General features: G+C 43.3%; 1 protein-coding gene across 3 annotated transcripts in view; it reads right to left on the reverse strand.

Annotated features, from left to right (window-relative positions):
* Window positions 1–22,189, reverse strand: part of rhobtb4 (Rho related BTB domain containing 4) — a 41,804-nt gene that overhangs the window by 8,794 nt on the left and 10,821 nt on the right. For 2 of the 3 annotated variants that reach the window (XM_085787095.1, XM_085787096.1), the window contains exons 3-8: window positions 8,800–9,001; window positions 8,395–8,498; window positions 4,542–4,727; window positions 3,445–4,264; window positions 3,056–3,275; window positions 1,927–2,045 (exon numbers count right to left, since the gene is read on the reverse strand). In XM_085787095.1, coding sequence (XP_085643221.1) covers window positions 1,927–2,045; window positions 3,056–3,275; window positions 3,445–4,264; window positions 4,542–4,727; window positions 8,395–8,498; window positions 8,800–8,991 — 1,641 coding nt within the window. In that variant the 5' untranslated portion in view covers window positions 8,992–9,001. Of the gene's footprint in view, window positions 1–1,926; window positions 2,046–3,055; window positions 3,276–3,444; window positions 4,265–4,541; window positions 4,728–8,394; window positions 8,499–8,799; window positions 9,002–15,281; window positions 15,620–22,189 lie in introns of those variants that run through there. The other variant, XM_085787094.1, reaches the window with a different exon arrangement.

Consider the following 22,189-nt stretch of genomic DNA (forward strand, 5'->3'; position numbering starts at 1 on the left):
TATATTGTAATAGTATGAGTTGACGAATAATAACATTTATTTAATCACCTTAATTCACCAGATCTTGTCTTTTTTTCTGTTGTTGCAGTATCTAACCTCAACATCTTTTAATTTTTTCTCCAGTCCTAATACTCTTTGTGAACAACTGAATAGAGGCAGACAATCTGCTGTCAAGGTTGCGCAGTGTGTTATTGTGTCCAGTCATAAACGCTCTGCTCCTATTGGCAGACAAGTGTCAAGTGTTTCAGCATGCATTTCTGCTCAGTTGTACCTTTTTAAACTAACACTCCATTAATATGTGTACCTTTAAGTCAGCAAGATAAATATAAATGGGATGGCAATTTCGAACCTCAATAACATTTACAAGACAAAACGTTTTCCTGTCCGAGGTGGGAATAACTCCAGCTTGCTGACTTATAAAATCTAATTCACTAATTAGCACTGCAAAGCTTTTCAGCTGCTTCAAAATGCAGCCACATTCATATGCAAACACAAAGACACTCCTGCTCATAGATGTATGTAAATGCTGACAGCTTCGTTGTGCAGTCAGTCTTTTGAGTCTTTGTCTCCAGGGCACCTGCTTTCTGTGCTGTGCCAGCTTCATGCCATAAACAATTCCACAATAGTCACTATCATGGAGTGTGTAGTAACCATAGACACCGGCAGCCCACCAGCAGCAAACACTGTGCCCCCTCAGTGATGCTGATGTCCTGTTTTCACCCTCAGCCACAATAGCTGCATTGGCTTTTTCACACCCACTCACAGGGTGTGTTCTGGAATAATATCCAGGCTATCCACACAAAACATACATCATTTTCTTTCACAGTTCTGCATTTGTTTTCCTCTAATTAGCTCACAACTTTGAGGTTCGGTATACACATGGTATTTTAATTCCTTGTTTTTTTTTCTCTTAATTTCTGTCTCACTCCCAGTCTTTCCAGTCCAGGACCTGAATCTATGTAACCTAACCCTGCTGACCTTGAACGTAACCATATCCAAGAGGATCTAGTTCCGCAACGGAGTCCGGGGATCATCGATGTAAAGACAGCCAGCAATGTGAACTTCCTCTGTGGCTAGGTCAGGTCCAACGCACAGGACCTATCCCCGGAGTAGAACCGGATGACCAGAGGCTGAGCCTCAGGTGAGCACATACACCTGAAGTAACCAGAGCCCACCACTTGAGGAAGGCTGACCTAGAGAGAGATGCTCTACTGGGCTCACTTGAGGCTCTGAGTTGGGTTAGTGCAACATCCTCATTCTACACATCATCATCAATTTTGAGGCCTCACACAGCAGTTTAATAATTTTGTCCACACAAACTGGACTGTTTGAAGTTTTATGTGATAATGTGACCTGTGGCTCATATGCACAGGAAAGAGAAGCAACCTTCTCGTGTGAAATTACTCATAAACAACTCAGTGTATCATAGTGCAGAAAACAGTGGTTGACACAACAAACCACACTGTCTCAAACAACAGGAAGTCAAGTTGAGAGGTTCATATTTTGCTTGAACCATAACAGAAGCAAATGCGTGCGTATGTGTGTGTGTGTGTATGCGTGTGTGTGAGCTTTAACCAACAACCAACGTCACAGGTGAAACAATGGTTTGTGGGTCAAACCAATGACAGGCCTCAAGTATTTTGAGCTGGAAATCTTCACATACACATTGTGAGAACACAGACAGACATGTAGGTTACACTCTGCCTTCGAGGCTACACATCTCTAAGGTCATAAACCTGATCCAAAAAACATATTCACCTTTACCTAATTTATTCATTTTTTATTAGATGTTCATGCTGTTGTTGACATCATTAGTACAGGTGGTTGATTAGGTGACCTGAGTTGCTTTTGTACATTTCCCAGGATTCAAGGCACTGAAACTACACCCTTGAATGTTAAAGCTCTTCCCAGTGTGTCTGAGCTCACCTCCTCAATGTAGCTTTCCATGAAAGAACCACGGAACATGGCGGCCATCCAGTCGCAGCTGGAGATGAGCAGGGGCTTGTGGGCAGGGAGGCAGCCATCGTCCAGCCGGAACACCACATCTAAAACCGGGGTGGGAAAAGAGCATTCATCTCGTGGAGTGCCACAGAAGCCCAAGCTACAGAGGGGGAAAGACAGACAAGGCAGACGTCCAGACACACGCACACACACACACAGGCAGACAGGCGGCCAGAAGGCCAGACAGAAACACACAGAGACATAGACACAGGTAGACAGACAGAGAGATAAATTGACAGAAGGACAGAACGGCTTTTGACACAGAGTAAGGGAAGAGCAGGTGTAGGTAGTGTGTCATGGAGTAAATCCTGTGTGGACTCTGGACTGAAATTTAGTTGTAAAATGTGATAAGAAACACATTTACATCTGTAAAAAGGGAATATTTTTTCAATTCATCCTATGGATGGAGAATGGCACAAAGAAGATCAGACAATTGTTCAAAAAGTTTCATTAATCAATATAATCTCTTTTTTTCAAAGCAAGATTCCCTTTGTTATAATCATGAAGACAACAGAGAAAGCATAGACAGAAGTGAATGAGAGACAGGCCTTGTTGAGAAACAGCACATGTCTGGCATTGGCTGCAAATGCTGTGATAACATGCATACAAAACAGCTTAGGGGACAGACAACAACACACAAACACAAAAGACAGGAAGCACATCAGAATGAACACAAGACAACCAAGCAGACTCAAACAGTCAGTCATCAAGTCACTTGATGACAGTAAAAGGACTTCAGGAAACAGATAAAACACAACATTCAAAATGCATATTTTATAGCACATATTCAATGGTAAGTGTGCAACATTAAATGTACACCAAGTGTACATTTCCACAGACTGAAAGAGAATGCTGGAAATTAGCAATATCTTTTTAGTCTTCCTTTCACTTTCACATAAAAATCTTCAACCACTCCCACTCTCACATTCACACACCCACACACACAGATGCACACTAACAGCTACTGATGCTTATATGGAAAACATCTACAATGCCATGAATGCTATTTAGAGTAGGCCTACTGAAGTATTGAACGGTCTGCACGGTGGTTTACCAGCAAAGGTCCCTTTGTTGAGACATTCCTTGATGCGGTTGGCCCTGCGGACATGGAAGGCCTTGGTGATCTCCTGGTTCATGAAGCTTTCTCTGTTCAGGACATTGGCCACCATCATCCGCAGGTCAAACACTTCAAGCAGCTCAGCTATGGTGGCCACCTGCATCAGATCCCCTCGACTCTCGTCCAGACTGCCTGTGTACAGGTACTGGAGCACGGCCTGAAATCAGAGTCAGATGAGAAGTCAAAAAACGTAAAAGGTGCCACGTTTGTAGCCTGCAGTAATCATACATGTCTAAAATTCACATGAACATGTGAATATTATTTATTTTCCACTATTGTGATACATATTATTTTTTTTACATTCTTGTTGCTTTCATGCCCATCACCTTGAATGGTTCTTCCTGTATAAGTGCATCCATGGCTACCACAGTCATGAGTCGTGGTCGTCCAGTCACTGGATCATCCACGTGCTCCAGACACACACTCAGGAACCCTCTCCCCCATCCTAAAAGTGCACGGCCAGTCCCTAGTGCTCCCAGTGAGTACTGGGCTCGAGATGGGAGTGCATTATCACTCTGGGAAGTCCTCAAAGAGCCCTGCTGGAGCAGCTGGGGTCGTTTCAGGCCACGCACTCCTCCATCAACGCTATCTTTATCAATGTCCAGGCTCTTAGTGCGCCCGGCTTGTTCCTTGGCTCCTCTCCTGCTCTGCTCATCTTCCTCCCCACTCTCCAAGTTTTCCTTGTTCTCCTGTTCTTCCCCCCATGGCGCCACGCATGCTCCACCAAGATCAAGGGTGAAGAGGTCGTAGAACTTGGAGCAGGAAGTAGCCAGATAGACTTTGTGTGCAAATACGCGAGTGGTGCCACCTTGCAGGAGGAAAAGAACATCTGCACACAGTGGCTGGCAGAAAAGGGAATCAGGGCCCTTGCAGTCTGTGGGAGGTGGATCTGGGATGCCCACTATGGGGCGTGGTGGACGAGGAGGCAGGAAGGGCGCCTGAAGAAGGGGCCTCTGGACCTTTTTCAGGTGGGACTTCCAGAACTGCAGGTGTCGACGCGAGATAAGAGCGGCTCGGATGGCATTGTCAAAAACATCTTTGACTCCAAACTGGGCTACAATGCTGGTCTCATAGTAGGGTATCCCAAGTTCCTTTGCCACCTCATGGCCTCTCTCAGGAGGAAGGATATCTGTAGGTTTGATGGGCCTGAGAAACAAGAGGAGGTAACTGTGTTCAGATAAAACAACTAAATGAGCACAAAGTTTTTTAAAGTTTTCTTCATCTTAGCTCTCATTTACCTGCACTTTTTTTACATAATCACACAAGAGTTGAGTTAATCAATTAAATGTTAAACAGCAAAAAGTTACTGTTGCTGTTACCCATCACTGATTAGCTGAACAAACCCCAACACTCACTGAAAGTAACCATGGTCAGTTTTTATGCAAATGTTTTCTGTTAATGCCTGATGAAGATGGCATCTCACTTGGCTAGGGGTCTCCGTGCACGGTTTACTGCATCCAGGTCGGCGTAGCGCAGATCCAGCTGGCAGCCAACTAGGATGATGGGCGTCCGGGGACAGAAGTGCTTGATCTCCGGGAACCACATGGTGCGGACGTGGCGCAAGGAATTGGGATTAGCCAGAGAGAAGCAAAGTACCACTACGTCAGACCTACAGGGGAGGGAGGGAGAGGAAAAAAAAACTCTTCATTTCATGTACTAACAACATGACAGAGATCACAGATAAGATGGGAAAAAGACACAGAGGGGAGCTTATTTCCTGTGTCATGAGCCAGAGATGTCAGCAGAGAGAAGACATGTGGTCTTTGACAGAGTGAAGGGGACAGAGAAGAGACAAAGGAGAAAAAAAAGGGGGGCAGTCCTGAGTCACTGAACATCTTGTCACATTATGTTAAAACATGTGTGATATTTATAAGGAAGAAGCTTGTTCAGCTGCTGCAAGGCATTGTGGGAACATGGGCAGTGCCATTGAGAAAGCTATGAGGTGGGTCACAAGATGCACATGAGTGTGTGTGTGCGTGTGTGTTTGTATGTTTGTTTGTGTGTGGGCGGGTCAGTCCGTTTATATGTGGATGAGTCTGGGCCTCTGGGCTGGTGATCTGTGCAGCCGACTCTCTCTCTCTCTCTCTCCCTCTCCCCCTCTCTCTCTCTCTCTCTTACATAAATCTCCCTAAGCCCTCCAAGGCTACATGGACCACAAAGAGGAAGCTAAGAATAGATCAGGATACACACACACGCACACACAGACAGACGCGTGTGCACAAATTCATTTCCTCAACCGATGTGTTGGAGCAAGCAAACAGCAGCACTTACTTGTTCTCTGGTGCTGATATTTCAGTGGCACGTTGGTGCATGTGTGTTTCTAGGTAATGTTTGACCAAGCGCTGTGTCAGTTAAACAGATTATTTAGTATCAGCAAACTGATGACAGGGCAAAAATCTTAAATTCCTTCTTCTTAAAACATTGCAACGCAGGGCTTTTGACCCAGTAAGACCAGGCCTAGTATATTACATTAGCATCACTTATGTAACTTTGGTGCATTAACTACGCTGACAGCCTGTAGATAATGAAATCTGTTTTCCTGTTTTTGAAATTAGTCAGCCATTTAGTGTCTATCAGAGGATGTGAGATGCTCAAGTCTATGTTGAACTTAAGAGCAGCACTAACGTCCACTTAAACCCTGCCCTCATTTCTCTTTGGGCAAGGTACCTGTACGACGAGAGACAGCCTATTTACTGAGCAGACCAAAGATGCACTGGAAAAAAACATCCTCTCTGCTGTTTTAACTGTATTCAACAGTAAAAATTAACTTTACTTTTCACAAGTTAACCAAATAGACCAACAGGAGACCAAAGAGAGGTAATTCCACTTGTTTCAGAAACAAGTTCAACAGTTTAAAGTGTTTAAAGTGTTCCATAGTCTGTCTTTACTCTCACTAATGTAATCTCTGAAAAGCTCCTATGCCATTACATCACAGCTAACACACACACACACACACACACAGGAATTCCCATTAGCACTTTGTCAAAGGATCATTACTGTGGCTTAGTCTGTTTGAGGTCATGTTATGTGTACGTGCCTTTGCTCTCGTGGTTTAACTTAAGCCTTACTGCCATAGTTTGGGCCAGCGTACCTTTATATGAACACAGCATTTATGTGAGCACAGCATTGTACTCGCCATCAACACTGTAGAAACTGAAGGAATCTACCTTAAAGTAAACAGGTCATTACATATGACCTATATATTGTGTTTAGGCATACACTGTTTTGATTGTATTGGAACACTGCCCCACATAGGTAAGTAACACCAAATATAGACTAAATGATCTAATCTTAATTACTGACAAATTGAGGAGAGCTGCGCAAAGTGTTTGACCTCATGATAATTGGCATTTGTTTTGTCTTATTGCTCTTGATGCCCAACATACATTAAAATACAAGAGACAAATTTCATTTTTTTACTTATTTACTTGTCCACGTGGAGAAAGTGTGTGATGTGAAAACAAGCCTTTCAGTAGATCACGATTCTGAAAACATTATGTGGTTTGTTAGGAACTTTGAATTAGGGGTAAGTGTGTATGTAGTGTACATGTATATGTACTGTATATGCAATACAGTTATATCTGAATGAGAAGGCTTTTGTGAGTTAAAGGATTAGACAAACAAGTTCACTGTGCCATCACTAATAATTTACTACCAGCACTAATGTGTAATAAACTGCTCCAGCAGTGACTGATTATTTAGTGTCCGTGTACGTGGTGGATGTGATGTGGATGCCTGAGTGTGTGTTTGTGTGTTTGTGTGTGTGTGGCAGATCCAGACTACAAAGGTCATCAGTTGCTTGATTATGTAAGAAATGACAGATACATGGACTCAGGCACTCACATGCAAACGCAAGCAGTCTGATTTTGTAGTGTAACACAGAAATAAATGGGTCTCACGCAGGCACCTAGATTACATCATTATGTCATTAGGTCTGTCACAACTGTACTAAAACTGAGCTAACCACTAAAAGAGCACAATGCCAATGAGGTTAAGGTTAAGGTTGGCTTTTCAGGTTAGGACTGTTTTCCCAACCTGGGTGTTTTTCTAACAAAGCATGTGATGGTCGGGGCATTGTCTGACAATGTGATGTTTTGAGTTTTGATATCAACAAAAGGCTGCAAGGTGAAGGAAGGTGTGGGGAGGCTGAAGGAGCAGCTACATGCCAAGGGCACAGAGTGGGCTAATGATGGGACCATTGTAATGAGGGAGATGGGGGAGAGGGAAGGTGAAGTGAAGTACAGAAGAAGATTCTGTGGGGAGTGGGGAGTGGGGAGTGGGGAGGGCTGATGCCTGGAGCTGCAGACGCCAGGGAGGCAGGCAGGCAGAAAACAGCTGAGCTGGCACTGTGTCTTTATCAGCTGACTGCAAACTGACAAAGCAGACAGGACATGCGGACAGACATGCACACACACACATCAAAACACACACAACCAGAGGCAGATTACAGTGCAAATGTACAGACACTGACAGAGTGGAAGAACACAACATAAATATAAAATGGCAACATAGATGGAAAAAGGGAAAGATGCATATTATTGCATTTCATTATAAACTGAAATTTGTCAACACTTGACTCAGAAAAATATGTGGATTAATAATTAAATGTCTATCTGCAGTACTCATTTATGAAATGTAATTAATTTTTCTGTGTTCCGGTCATGTGGTCAAATTTGGTCACTGCTACTTGAACTGGTATTTCCTGATTTTGCTTTAGCAATTCCTACTTTTGCATTTCATGCCAATAAATCAGCTTTGATGGAGGGCCGGGGAGTAAGAGGATAGAGCGATGATCCAATCATGTCTGGTGGAGGAAGGGTGCAACAGCTTGAGGGCAGAGTTCGACTAAAAAGCGTGGCAGCTGGATTGCACAACTTTTGAGGTAAGTGAATGTTACATGGGCATGTTAACATGGGTGTGACAGGGAAGTTTTATTCTCATTGTAAATTACGTGCTTGGGAACGGGCCAACAATGACTGCAGTCACTTTTTAGTCCAGAGAAATTATGTCAGTGCCTTACAAATTATACAGCCAAGACAAAGCAATCCCTTGGCTGCACTAACTGTGAAAATGGAGCATTTACAAGGTAGTTAACCTTGTGGTCAGCCAGCAACTGTGTTATTGGGTCAATAACTAGGTTCTGGCTGGTACAGGTCTCAAACTGTGCGTGCGTGTGTGCCGTGCGTGTGTGCGTGCCTGCGTGCATGCGTGCATGCATGCATGCATGCATGTGTGTGTGTGTGTGTGTGTGTGTGTGTGTGTGTGTGCACGCTCACCTGCCATAGGCAAATCGTCTGTCTTTGTGATGATCCCCAAATGTGTCCCATAGCCTCAGGGACACACTGACCTCATCCACTACATCACGAGATCTCTCTAACACCTGCAACACAAGCACATATCACTGTGATCAAGTCAAAAGGTCTTAACTTGGTGTTAGTGTTTTTAGTGGAATTGAAGGATTATGCAATCAGTAAGCTGAATGAAAAAAATCACATCACAATGTCAAATTTCATGGTCAACCCTTTTTTGAATTACATTCCTATTACATGCCTGGGAATAGCTGTTTTTAAGCAATATTGCAAATGCACAATAATCAGAATGCATCTTTAGTGCTATATCCAAAAGTTTGTCTATAAGTGGCTCTTTCCACACTGTGTGTAGATGTGAATGTGTGTGCCCACCTCCTGGCATACACGGTACTGGTCGATGGCCCAGACGGTTGGCACGTGGGTGGCAAGCAACTGATACTGTGTGAGGGTGGCATTGCAGGCCCGGGCACAGATTAGCCTGGTCTTGCCTACTGCGTTATCCCCCACCACCACACATTTAATGGTTTCCACATTGGGCCGCTCATAGTCTGTGTCTATATCCATGGAGAGGGCCCTGGAGAAAAGGAGAGAGGAGATGGAGGGGGGGAGAAAGGAAAGAGGTTAATTCAATATTCATGGACAATTAGAATCACATTGATAAAGTATCCCAGGAGGAATGACAATGCATTTTGACAAAGAAAGCAACTGGTAACAGGTACAGTAGCTTTTAACACTCGCCCAGTGCGGGTGTGGGGAGCTTGGTTAAGGCTCTAAACCGGTGTTCACGGGCTTCTGCCAAACTCCTAAACAGAACACATGGTTCGCAGGCTGAGGAATAGAGGGACTGCAGAGCTATTTCTGTAACAGCTCACACAGGGATAGAGAGAGCGGGGGGAGAGAGAGAGAAACACAGAGACAAAACAGGAGAGACTTCCCTTGAGCTCATTGTCCTTTTCTCCTCTTGTCTGTCTTCCCCCCCTATCTGTTCCCCTTTTGATGCATTGATAGCATTTTTGCTTCAGAGAGAACTTAAGCTAAAGAGATGAAAAATCTAGCTCGAGAACACAAAGGACAGACAATAAAATCCCCCATAAAGCCATCTGTAATTAACTTTTTAGGTCATTCAGGAGCACAGGGAGTTGTGCATCATCTTTTGGGGTCAAGTGTATTTCCTGTAGGTTTGCGGAGAGGAAGGAAAACACAGGAGGAAAGCGTGGATGCATGTTTGAACTGTCAGCTCCGGACTTAACCCCACCACAAGACGGAGGCAGTTCTGTACACAGTTCAACTGACTTCCTCTTTTTAAAACCACACATTGCTGTAAAAAGCTTATCAAAATCCTTTTTCCATAAACTGCTTACAAACATTTCTGACATGTCAAAACACATGTTAATACCCATTTAAAATAAACATTCCTGGAAGAATCTACTCTATTGCATAACCAGCCCACACACACAAACACAGATGGACCGGTAGTCAGTTAATCAGTTCATCCGTCGTTGCAACTTGTTCAAAGAGCCATCCCAAGGCCCCATAAATAGAGCGTCTGAAACATTCATAAAGGCCTTTGCTTGTTATTCCATTGACGTGAATGCCTGTGCAACACTTCAGTCCAGCACTGACAGACACTAGCAGCTAAAAATGGCACCTATTCATTGGACACATGAGCCATGTGTGCACCCTGTTATTCAGCCATGACCTGCTCTCCACGTCCTCACTCACCTCCAACCTGTTCATAATTCCACTGCAGCTCCACAGAGCCTTCTCTAAACACATGACACATTGGTGCTCTCTGTCAGAAACAACAAAAATATCTTAATGTTTGCCTGATTTCCTGAGAAAAAAGTCCTTATTTTGTCAGCCAGGAGGTACAGCACAGGCCGGTCCTACCTTTGTCTGTGTCAGTTAAAGAAAAGTGTTTGTCAGGGTGGCTGTTTCCTGAGTGGTATACAAAGAACAGATAGGATCTTTCAGAGCTATAAATACACGTTTTTGCCCTTGCCATTTCTCTGACTGTGACACCTTAGGGAGAGGTACAACGGGGAGAGGAGAGAGATAGAAGAAGCAATAAAAAGGTACCACAACCTTGCGCTTATCTAACGGCTGTCTGCCTAATAGTCATTGCAGCTGCCAAAGCAGCAGTCTTCTTAGTGCTGCTGTATTAAGAAAACAGCGATCACTGGCCAAGTGTGAGGCCTGACGTACAACACAAGTACAATCTGTGGCAGAGGACATCTGAGCAGACAGAGACAAAAAGCGCCATAGGCACTGACTGACAGAGAGAGGGAGTGGATACATAGTATTGTTAATTCCCAGCATTTCTAATTCAACAGTAGATAAGCAAAGGGGATTGCAAGAGAAACAAGGCAGAGAGGGGATTATTAGAGTCTTAGAGAAGAGAGAGGGACTGTCATCCCAGCATTAGAATCAGTCAGTCATGTCATTGAGATCAAAAGGGTAAAACCAACAATAAGCAAGGCTGCCCAGGGGAACAAATCGCAGCTTTTCCTGCTGATGCTGCTCTCTGCTATCAAATGAGTGGTTCTCTTAGAGAGAATGACAGATAAAGAAAGGGACAGAGGACAGACAAGGGTACAGTCATCCTCTACTACTGACCCGTGGGAGTCTGGAAGTCAGTATGTGCGTATGTGCATGTCTGCATGTGCATGTGGTAATAAGCTTAGGGCTGGTCTGTGAGGCATGGAATGATGCAGGCAGTGATGTAACCAGGAGGCAGCATTGGTGGCAGTGGTGGTGTTGGCGGTGGTGGCGTGGATAGGTTCTCAGGGGTAGCAAGAGAATCAGGCTCCCAGATATCGTGCTCCATCTGCGGCTCTGCATCGGGCCCCAAGCGCAAGTCTGGTCATGCGTCAGTCAGCACACGTAACACAACTGTCTACTCACTCACACACCACTGCACTTGACAGATATGCACCTGCTCTCAGTTTTATATTTGAACTTGACGAGCTTTCACAAACAGTTATTCTTAATTGTGAGAGAGCAGGATGAACAGAAGCTGGAGACCGCGAGAGCAAAGCAGCGCATCTCAGACGAGCAGAAAGAGAAGCTGTAGAGCTCAGGTTTCATTTTTAGCAAGCGACCTATAGTGAACCGTTCACAGACGTCTAGACTTCATCTGCCAGCTAGTGTCATCTTCCCAACAAGGCAACAAAGTAGGCTGCAAGGACAAGGCAGTGTTGGGATGGAAATGCACACATATGTGTGTGCGTGTGTGTGACAGAGAGAATGAGATTCTGTCCCAGTTTTGTGACTCTTTTAGTGGCACATTGATGGTTGTAGACAAGAGCGCAGTGATAGGAACACTGTGACAGCAACATAACGCCCCCGCAAGAAACAAACATCAAGCCTCTGCTTTACTCTGGAAAGTCACGGATTGACTCAGCTTGTGTGTCCGTCCGTGTGTGTTCGTTGCAGGAGGAGCAGACAGACAAAGAAACTCATGCATAATTTGGACAGTGTGTGTCTCAGTGTGACTTTGTTTAAGGCCAGTGGGGGTTTCATAAGGAGATGGCTTACAGCTTTTTTTCTCATTACACAGTTCCTGGCATCTTTATCTCTATCTCGTATGTTTTTTTTATACACACCCATTGCTTCCTCTCTAAATCCTTTCATTTATCCTTCTGTCTGCCTGTGTCTGTCAGGTTTGACCCGCTGACAAACTCCCCCGCTCTCTCCCCCTTCTGTATTCATTCTGCAAATGTAATGCTTCACAGTTCAGCTACCACATCCCTCACTTCACCTTTTTGTCTTAAATGACCTTTTCCCACTACTGCTCTTCTTTGACATCTCCCTCTTGCATTGAACGTCATACCTCCTCCACCATTTTTATTATCAATCTTATCTATCTCTGACCTTATACTTTTCTGGATGGCAATCAAGGAGCAGAATTAACCAGACAGCCCTCCCACACCCAGTCTGCTCCTCCTCTGCCTCTCTCTCTCTCTGTTATGTAACAACTTCAGCGAACCACTGGCAATAACCGCTCATCCCGAAACCCTCAACAGTCCCCATCCGACTTCTTTTTGTCCTCTTCCTTCGGGCTTGGGTTCACCCTAATGTCATAATGAAGCCGCCTGCCTCTCCAGTCCCTCCACCCAACCCTGAACAAAAAAAAAAAAAAAAAAGACCCCAGTAACCATTCACTTTATACATGGGCCAACACTCTTGCACTCACACAACGCTATGGGCTTCATGCTATCACAGGCTCGGCTGCATTGTCAAAGTGTCCATGTGTAATTGCTGGAAGAAACTATGGGTGAATGTGTAATCATGTATGCAACCCAATTTTTTTTTAAACATTTTTTTTGTCAAAAGTGTGTTTTTGAGACATTGACTGCCACAGGCACAGCTGGCACAGACTGGTTACATAACCTGGTCCGTAGCCTCCGCTTGCCTCCCTGGATGGCTGACAGTAGACCTCAGACTCACACACACTGGCACAGACATGCACACACACATGCAGGGCTGCACGTAGTTGCCTCACCCACTGCAGATGTTACTGGTGGTAACGCACGGCCTGTGGCAGACACACATCTACCCCAATGAGAGGGTGCAGCCTGTTAGCCTATTTGAGAAAATCTTCCTCTTCTCCTCTCCCTGCTGCAATAATGCTTTGTAAACATGCTCATCTTGATGCCCTCATTTCCTTTATCCCTCCCTATCTCCCTCCTCCATCTCCTGTGTCCATATTTTCCACCTTCATCCCTCTATCTTTGCACCCTTATACTTTCAGTATCCCCTCCATCACAGAATGCCTATGGGCATACTGTTTACTATATGTCATTGACCATAACAGCACTTTGTGATTGCTTTGACTTGGTTGTGACAGTTTGAATCTCAACTCTAAGAAGCAACTAAGGCAGCTAGTCTTCAAAATTGTTACCGTTCCAAATTATAATACTATTTTTTTTAACAAGGGTATTTGATTGTGGTATTTCAAGCTGCAACAATGACAACATTTTTGCAGATATACAATATTCTAAAACAGAAAAAAGTAATGCATGAAACATTTAGAGCTGCTTACATTTTACAAATGAGAATTTGTAAAATTACAGGTGGAGGGTTTAGTATCTTTCTCTGAAACTGAGTCAAGGATTTTGTGATTACTGTGACACTGAGCCAAGGGATTGTAAGTTTGTGACCCAAATATTATTGCAACTTTGCAGATGGGGCGGGGAGTGGGGGGGGTAAGTTCGTGTGAAAGACGATTATTCAAGACCACATATTTACTTTGTCAATGTAACAGAGAATTTCATCATAACATGAAAGTAAACATAAGTTATTATAACTAAAAATACAGCTGGTCTGTCATTATCAAACCAACACATTTTCTCACCAAAGTCCACATTGTAACATTGTGTTTCACAGTGAAGACAACATACACTTGAAGCATTAAACATACACACAATTTCAAGCTCTATTACCCCTGTGTACCTCCCACTACAGCCTGATACAGAGGTCAGAACATTCTAGCCAGCCGTCCAATGCTGGCTGACTCTTCCATGTGGGTCTGTCAGTGCTGCACTATGTTATCTCAAAGCTGTTGACACAGCCAAAGCGTTGGGAATAGTGCCTGACCGGGACAATACATAGCTCTGCCCCAGATCCATCTGAAGGTAGACATAATGACAGGCCTGATTACCGATCCATTATAGCCTAGTAGGTGAGGTCAACAGTATTACTGTCAAACTACATTTCTAGCTCAGTTTTAGAGATAACAGTCGAGTTTTTCTGACCAGGATGTGGAGAGGGAATCGCACAGAACAAAATCTATAATAGTGTTAAAATGAATATAACACCATTTAAAAACAGTTGGGTAATTTCAGGAGAAAAATAAATTGGCCAAAACACAAAGGTTGCACAATATGGAAGAGAAGGGTGCCAGATTGTTTACACCCTGCAGATATGAGTAATCGCTGGTGAGTGGAAATGAAAATATGGTCAGATTAAATATTTATTTGCAGGTAGACGTGAGAGGCCCCTTCAACAACCACGCAGATACCTGCACAACCCAATCCTCCTCATGACGTCACAGCCACAGGATCAGCAATGAGGGGAGTGTGTGTGTGTGTGTGTGTGTGTGTGTGTGTGTGTGTGTGTGTGTGTGTGTGTGTGTGTGTGTGTGTGTGTGTGTGTGTGTGTGTCGTCTACAAACTGAGACACTCCATTGTCCCAGTTTGAGAGCCGCATGTTGTTCCACTAAATACTGTGGCGTAGGATCACTACATTCATCAATGAAAGGCACCTCGTGTGCTCCCTCTCCCCGCAGCCATTCATAACCACCTGGCTCATTCATATTTTTTTTCTCGGGAAACCGATTCAACAAAGCAGACAGTCTCCTGCACTGTCACACATGTCAGGGCTAATAAAGACTGCACAACCCGCAGGGTGGTGAGATGTCTTTCATTTAACGATGTTGTAAAAGGCAGGTGGACATCAACCCACTTCTCAAACGATGCGCTGATAAAGTCTTGCGTAATGCGCCAAGCCCATCCACTGCACTACAACACTGAATCGAAATGCTCTAACGACAGCAGTCTGTGCTGCACGTGTGTGATTTAAAATCATAACAGTAATCTCCATTTGCATCATCTCGTGTTAAGCCATTCATTTCGTACACATGAAATGTATGCAAGATCCATATCATAGAGATTGAAGGGGAGATTAAAACCCCATTATGTACAATAAGACCAGCGTGGCATGATGAGAATAAAGCTGGGGATGATTTGAGAATATTTGGAGTAAAGGATATGGCAAACAGAGTGTGGCTTTGTGCACGACGGGAATTACACTGGGAGCATGTGACCCAGTATTCCTGCAGGAGGGGCTCCTACCTTCCGACGGTTCCGGAGTTGACCCACATGCCACAGCTGGTGGTCGAGCCGGTCACTCGAACCGGACAACGACGCGCTGAGAATGAAGAGGTTGCTCGCGGTATTCCCTTTGTTTGTCAAAGAGCATAAAGGCTACAACTGCAAACGTCGCACCAGGACCCCGGTGCCCTGTCACATCCTCCACCTTCTCTCACTTCCTCTCGCTGCCTCTTAACTGTATCGTCTCAGGACTCAACAAGTCTCTGGTCACCGCTGCAGACCTGACACGAAGCTATTCACTTTTTAAAGCGACTCCTTCTCGAATGAAATCGAAACATAACTGGTCTTAAGATTTTTTTTTCCTGCTGCTCTGAGCCACCCCCCTTTTCTGTTGTTGTTTCCCCAGCTGATTTCACCAGAGCCACGCCTCCTAAGCCTACGTCACTACACAAGGCGCCCAACTCCTGTTGTGCTGCGTTCAGGTGCTGTCAGAAAAAAACAATTGTATGAAGCCAGTAGCGGTAGTATCTCTGCTATAATCGATAGGCCAGCTGCACAGCCGTAGCAGACGTAAGAGTAGGTAAGAAATTTAGTGGAAGTCCTGCAGAACCCTCTGAGTGTAGGCTTCATTATTAATAAGATTACATTTGGTTGTGAATTGGTACACATTTGATTGTTCTTTGTGATTTCTACAATAAAACACGGCCAACTAGTTCGTTGTTGTTTATGTTGTTTGTGTATTTTTTTTTTTTTTAATTATTATTATTTACAAATTCACTACCCAGCAAAAGCAGCATACACTTCAGGCAAGTAGAGCTGAAGAGGGGCATTTAAGGTCTCATCGGCGATTACAACGCAAGAGCCAATCAGATCCTACAGAGCTGTATAGTATCCCCGCCCCCTCACTGCTCTTCCACTCCTGTTAACTCAAAAACATAGCGCAAAGCATGCTGTTTTGTTGGTGGAGAAGTCACATCCACCACTGTACTGACCGAAAACTCAATATGGAGAGACAAGACATGAAATAAAAAAGTGTGTATTTATCAAAACCAATAAAAATGTATTAGGAATGTGCAAAACCATCTTCTTAATTTAGTCTGCAACACATAAAAATAAAAATACACACACACATTATGCAATAGTGTGGTTACTATACTCATGGGGAATTGAGAGATTTTTTCTTCTGTGGCTATGTGTTATTCAGGCATGGGGACTGGCTGCACATAGCAAAACATTTGTGTTGCTAAACAACAGATGAGAAAAAATGTATTTTGAGGTTTTGTGGAAAACTACTCAGCCCCTTTTCCCCCATTTTTCCAAGATCTCAGTGTCTGGGAGTTCATTTCTGGAATGTTAAGCTGTGCCAGAGAAGAAAACGCTACCATGTGGCCATAAGGCAAAAAAAATAAATAAATACCTCACTATTCTATTCTTCCAGCAAGGTTATTTTTAACATCAACTTAAATTGCTCTGTAAATTTGATGCTAAACTGAGGACTTTGCCCAGACATGTACTGAGACAAGAACCTTTCTCTGAGTCCCTGATGCCCATGGACATGCCTGCAATTCAAGTTAAGAGGTTAAACTGGACTTTTATTTAAATTATGTTTATCAAGGATTTCATTTGGGACATTTTGCAGTGTTTGGTCATGTGGGAACCCTGGACAGTCTGGTCTACCCACTGTCACTGACTGAAGACTGAAGGCAGACATCTACTGGCTGAACTTGGTACTGATCCCTCTGAAACAAAGGAGGTATAAACTCACTGTACCAATATCTTAAATCTTTGTGATGGATTCTGGGGTAAATCAGCAGTGGCTGTCAGATTCTACAGTCTAGAGAAAGAAATGAAACAGGGCTTTAATAAAACTATTCAAACATCACAGCAAAACCACAAATCTATTGCTTGACCTTTGAGCTGTTCAGTCCCTCATGGCTGCAGACTCACAAAGATGTGTGTTGTCAAGAGCATGTTTTGCGCATATTATGCAAAAGGACACATGGAAAGAACTACACTGAAGTGAACATAAGTTCCATGTGCAACTAGTGGTGATGCCGACCTTAAAGCTATGTGTCCCATGTTGTCTTGAATCCCTGAGAAAACGCTGCCCCCTGACCTGGCTGGCATGGCCAGAATGAAACAGCATGAAAGATGGGCTGGAATGCTGCTGGAGAAAGCAGGGGTTCAACAGCACTGGCACTGAGAGGGCTTAGAAATGTGGAGAGGCAGCCCCTTTGTTGGAGAGGTGTATTTGTGAGAAAACTCTCAAGAAGCACAGGCTGAGGTGATGCCTGGCCTTTGGAGCTACAGTAGAACAAAAAAGACTGTGTGGCTTTGTTTTACAAGCTTTATCACTCTTTTATTAAGTGTGTGGGAAGCCTACTCCCATCGCTTTTACACTTTGGTGAGATTAAAGTTGGTAGAATGAGCTGAGATCATTCTTTGGCATGACTACTTCACTAAGGAGTGGGCTGGACAAATACTCTGTTTACTCTGGTGCGCCATCCAATGTTCATTCCCAACAATCAACATTTTGTCCAGTTACTCAGTGTATCCATCTTGTATAACTCTGTCAACCAGTATTACTAAGTTTTGTTTGGTTTCAGGTGTGAACATGTTTCAGAATATACAGTATTTGAAGATTTCTCTTCATGTTAGAGGTGTTGCATTTTACAGCGCTGACAATAACGGCTGCCGCTGTGCCGTTACCTTTTCACTATCCATTTACATGTAATTATTTTCATCACAGACTTGTCTCCACGTCCCTTCACTTGTGACATTTTGAGGCAGAGAAAAATGTACCTGACAAAGAAATTGACAAAAACAACATAGTTGAGGATTATGTTCTTTTTTTCCCTAAAAAAGAATCTACAGATATCATGATAATATTGTCATGATTATCATGCCATGGCAGCCTTACTTAAAATTATACTGTCTTCATCTCACATAAAGGCTCATTTTACAACATGATACATTTAGCATATGTTTTTACAAAACAGATGTCAGTGTTTCAGTTAACTCATCTACTTGTTTACATAATGGTGCAAGTGAACTTGGGCTTAGATGGATTGATTTCAGATGACATCATACGTTATGCAATGGAAATCAAGTATCATTTTTGATGGCCATAGAGGACTTTGGAATCAAACTCTTTCACTTATCTCATCCCTTCCTGTCCACTCCTGCACTGACCCTATTCTCACCCTTACAGCTCGCCTGAATATGCAACAGGCCCGGACACCCCCTGCCCCAACACTGCACTGGAGCTGTTCTAAAGCTGTCAAAACACCCAGCTTCTCACACAGCTTCTCCCCATGTCCACAGAGAGTTCTCCTCAAACACACTAACAAACGTGCTAACAAACACACACAGGCAACACACACCCACTGAAAAACATACAGCCCCGTACGCTGACACAAGTAGGTCAGAGCTGCAGTGGGTCTTCTAAGCAGTCCTCCAGCACCATGGAACTGATAACAGTATCAGAGATTAAATTCTACCTTCAGCCTTGACACACACACACACACACACTCATGAACAAACATTATTTGTAGATACTGTATGTAGATCAGTGGTATGATATCATCTGGTTCTTTGTTTGGTTGGATGGTTTTGGCAGCCATCTTTTTTGTTTTGCGACAGAGCAAGAAAAAATGCAGTAACACAGGAATTTCAATTTATTCCCTTAGGGAGAAAACTTAGAGGTCAAAGGTCACAAATGAGACTGAAATGACTGGAGGCTTAAGTGAAATGAGCTTGTGGGAACCTGGCATTACTGAATGATCAGTGGTAATAACAATAATAATAATAGCCTAATAATAATAACAAAAAGTGCACAGATAGACATCCATGTCTGTGACTCTGAATCTCCTTTTCTTCACACTCTTAATCTCTCTCCTCTCTCCCTCATGCATGCACTTTGACGTGGACAAGCGGCTCAGATGCATTTGCCAGAGCCAGCACCCTGGCATGAAACTAAGTGTGTTTTGTAACAGCAGGCCTATTTGGCAATGGGTGATGGGCATGTTAACAGAGTGTGAGTTTAAGAGAAAAACATTCAACGCCAGATAAGGCCTGAGAGAAAGTACAGAAAGAGACAGACAGTGCAAGAGAAAGACAGGCAGAGGTTACTGTTTACTTGCTGAGTTATCAGTGGATTCTCTTATCTACAGTCAGTTAGAAAACTCCATTGACCAGCTGTTGTTGCCTCATTTACACTCTAATGAAGATATATCGCTCCATGGCTCACAACAGAAAAAGGAAAATATTACTGGAGCAAAAAGTAGCAGTGCAGCAGTCAGAGGGTATTGAATTGAACTGGATAGACATACCAGTACTTCTTCATGTTTATGCTTTGTAAAAACAGATACCATTTTGAAATTCTTGGTTTGTGCACTTCATTTTTTCACATTAAAAAGGCTTGGCAGACCATTTTTAATTTCACCACCACTAGTCCTATTGGAAAGCTCCAATTCGTATTCCCACCACTGTTGAAATTACTGTGGCTTCAAAACCAATCTTGGAGTCACACTGAAGTTATTTTATTAAATCATGGTTCTAAATGTATTTCATTGTATAATCCTTTAACATCAGTCATTTAATATAACACTTTTTACGAGCTGGGGTCATAAAATTATGAATAGTCGTAAAACTAAACTAAACTAAAAGCTGTAATTGAGATTTATGAGCTGTTAAACGTTGTCTCTGGCATTCCAAACATACAATATGAGATAAAAAACACATGCTGTTAGTGTTGGTATACAGTGCTTGTCATTAGCTATCACTGTCACACTGCACTGCCACATGTGGAATGACATCAGTTTGTAATTTTGACTCCTTTTGGCTGCAGATACAGCAAGTGTTCACTGACCATTACACTGATTTACGATCAGGTCAAGTCTGTGCTGGTGATGACAGGCCATGATGGTGGAATATGTTGGGAATGTAAAGTGGCCTGGGGACCTGGATAGAGGAGGGAATAGTTGGACAAAAGGAAAGGATGGAGGGTGGCATGAGGAAAGAGAGGGGGCATAAGGGAGGGAGTTAAGTTGGTGCTTAACTGCCTGCTGTCTGCCTGAGGATAAACAGACCTCTGATTATGATATTAATGCCAACTTAAATGTTTAACATTGAGGTGCCTGGGGTTCGCAAAGTGGTGCCTGGAGTGACGAAGAACAGCTCTGAATATTCCTCACTGTCCCTAACTAGCTCGAACTTCCCTGTGGGTATGGTGCATCTCTAACTGCTAAGTAGGTAAAAAAAAAAAAAAAATAGACATTATTGAGAAATTCATATGATTCCATGGGCTTTGTATTTGATGAATTGTTTTCTTGTTGAGTTAAAGTCTTTGCTTGTTTGGTCAAGCCCATTTCATCAAGAATGACAGCCTATGACAGGAGAGAGCCTTGGGGTAGTGAGGGGTTTTGAGAGATTAAAGGGTTAAATGGATGCTCTGAATTCCTGAGTGGCACAAGTCTTTTGGAAGTTATGATCTACACTGTGCATTCTAACTTGAGATGGTCAAGTCTACACAAGAATGTCGTGCTATGCCTACGTTCATGTATAGACACAAAAAGACATACAGACACTCATAAAAATCAACATTTTGTACATCAAACAAACAAACACCACCTTAACATCACACACACATCAACAAACACACATGCACACTCTCTGCTGGATAGAGACACACAGGTCAGTAGAGGTGCCTCTTAAGCTGTGGCTGTCAAGTGCCAGGGCTAATCTTATTAAGGCTCTCTTCAGCTGCTGCTAAAAACTCTTAAAGTGATAGTTCACTTTGCAGGGAAATTTTGCACATGTTGGACCTAAGTGCATCTTTACAATGTGAGGGATTTGCCTTTGTTGGGCCTGGTTGTGTCCTGTTTGAACACAAGTTTATGGGTTTCATGCTACCGTAGACTCTCCTACATAGGAGCTAATGAGAAGAAAAAAATATACGAACATAGCTGGTTTATTCATGAAGAAGCACTATGCACTCCGCAGTGTAGCTAATGTTTCAGAAAAGTGAAAGATCACTTTAATTTCCATAGGAAGTACTGTACTGTAAGTGCTGAGTCAGTTAAGGGCTTGGTGGATCCAGTGGCTGTGCAGGACTGAGGGCATTATAAGGATGAAGAAGAGTTAGGTGCTTATAGGTCAAGGGTCTGCCTAGAGATGGCGTCATGGTGGAGTGTGTGAATCAGGTTGAGGACTGAGACAGAGACAGATAGGGAAATGGGGACGAAGATCAGGGTAAGGAAAGAATATATAGGACCAGGGTGAGGGCAAAGCCATAAAACTGAGCTTAGCGAGGGAAGTAGCATCATCAGTTCCTAGCTTATAAGGACATTGCCTGCAGAAGTTAAGACTACAACCACACAAAGTAAATAGAGAGATTAAAAGTCTGATGTGATCTTGTGGGAAGACTTGTTGGTCCAGTTTAAAATCCCTATGGGAAATATGACTGATACATGGGTTAACATTAAGAAATTCATCAGTAATAATGTCCTCTGATGTTATTCATGGTGAGCTTTTAAAAACAAAAAGTTCATCCATGCTCATTCGTTATTCTTCTGTACATTTCTCACCAAATTGCAAGAGGACTCACAGCCTCTGTTGAAACTTAGACCAAAGGTGAGGCTGAAGAACAGAGAGCAGACCCAGGATCAGTACATGGTGGTGGGATTCTGACCCTCTGATGTCAAACATCTCGCCCCTTAACAAATCTAACAAGTGTAATCTACTGAACGTTTTCTCTGTGCCACCTCTGATTAGACTTTCAACACTTACTCTCTGGATACACACGTCCAATGAGTTCAAAGTCAGTTTGAAAATAATTTAATCCTCCAGCTTTATTCCCTACTGACTTCTTAATATGTACTTGAGTGAATCCATCAGCAAGGATCAGGAATGAGCTTTTCAGGGGCTAT

The sequence above is a fragment of the Trachurus japonicus genome, chromosome 9, assembly GCF_045865225.1.
Source record: "Trachurus japonicus isolate A0001 chromosome 9, Traja_1.0".
NCBI classification, from domain to species: Eukaryota; Metazoa; Chordata; class Actinopteri; order Carangiformes; family Carangidae; genus Trachurus; species Trachurus japonicus.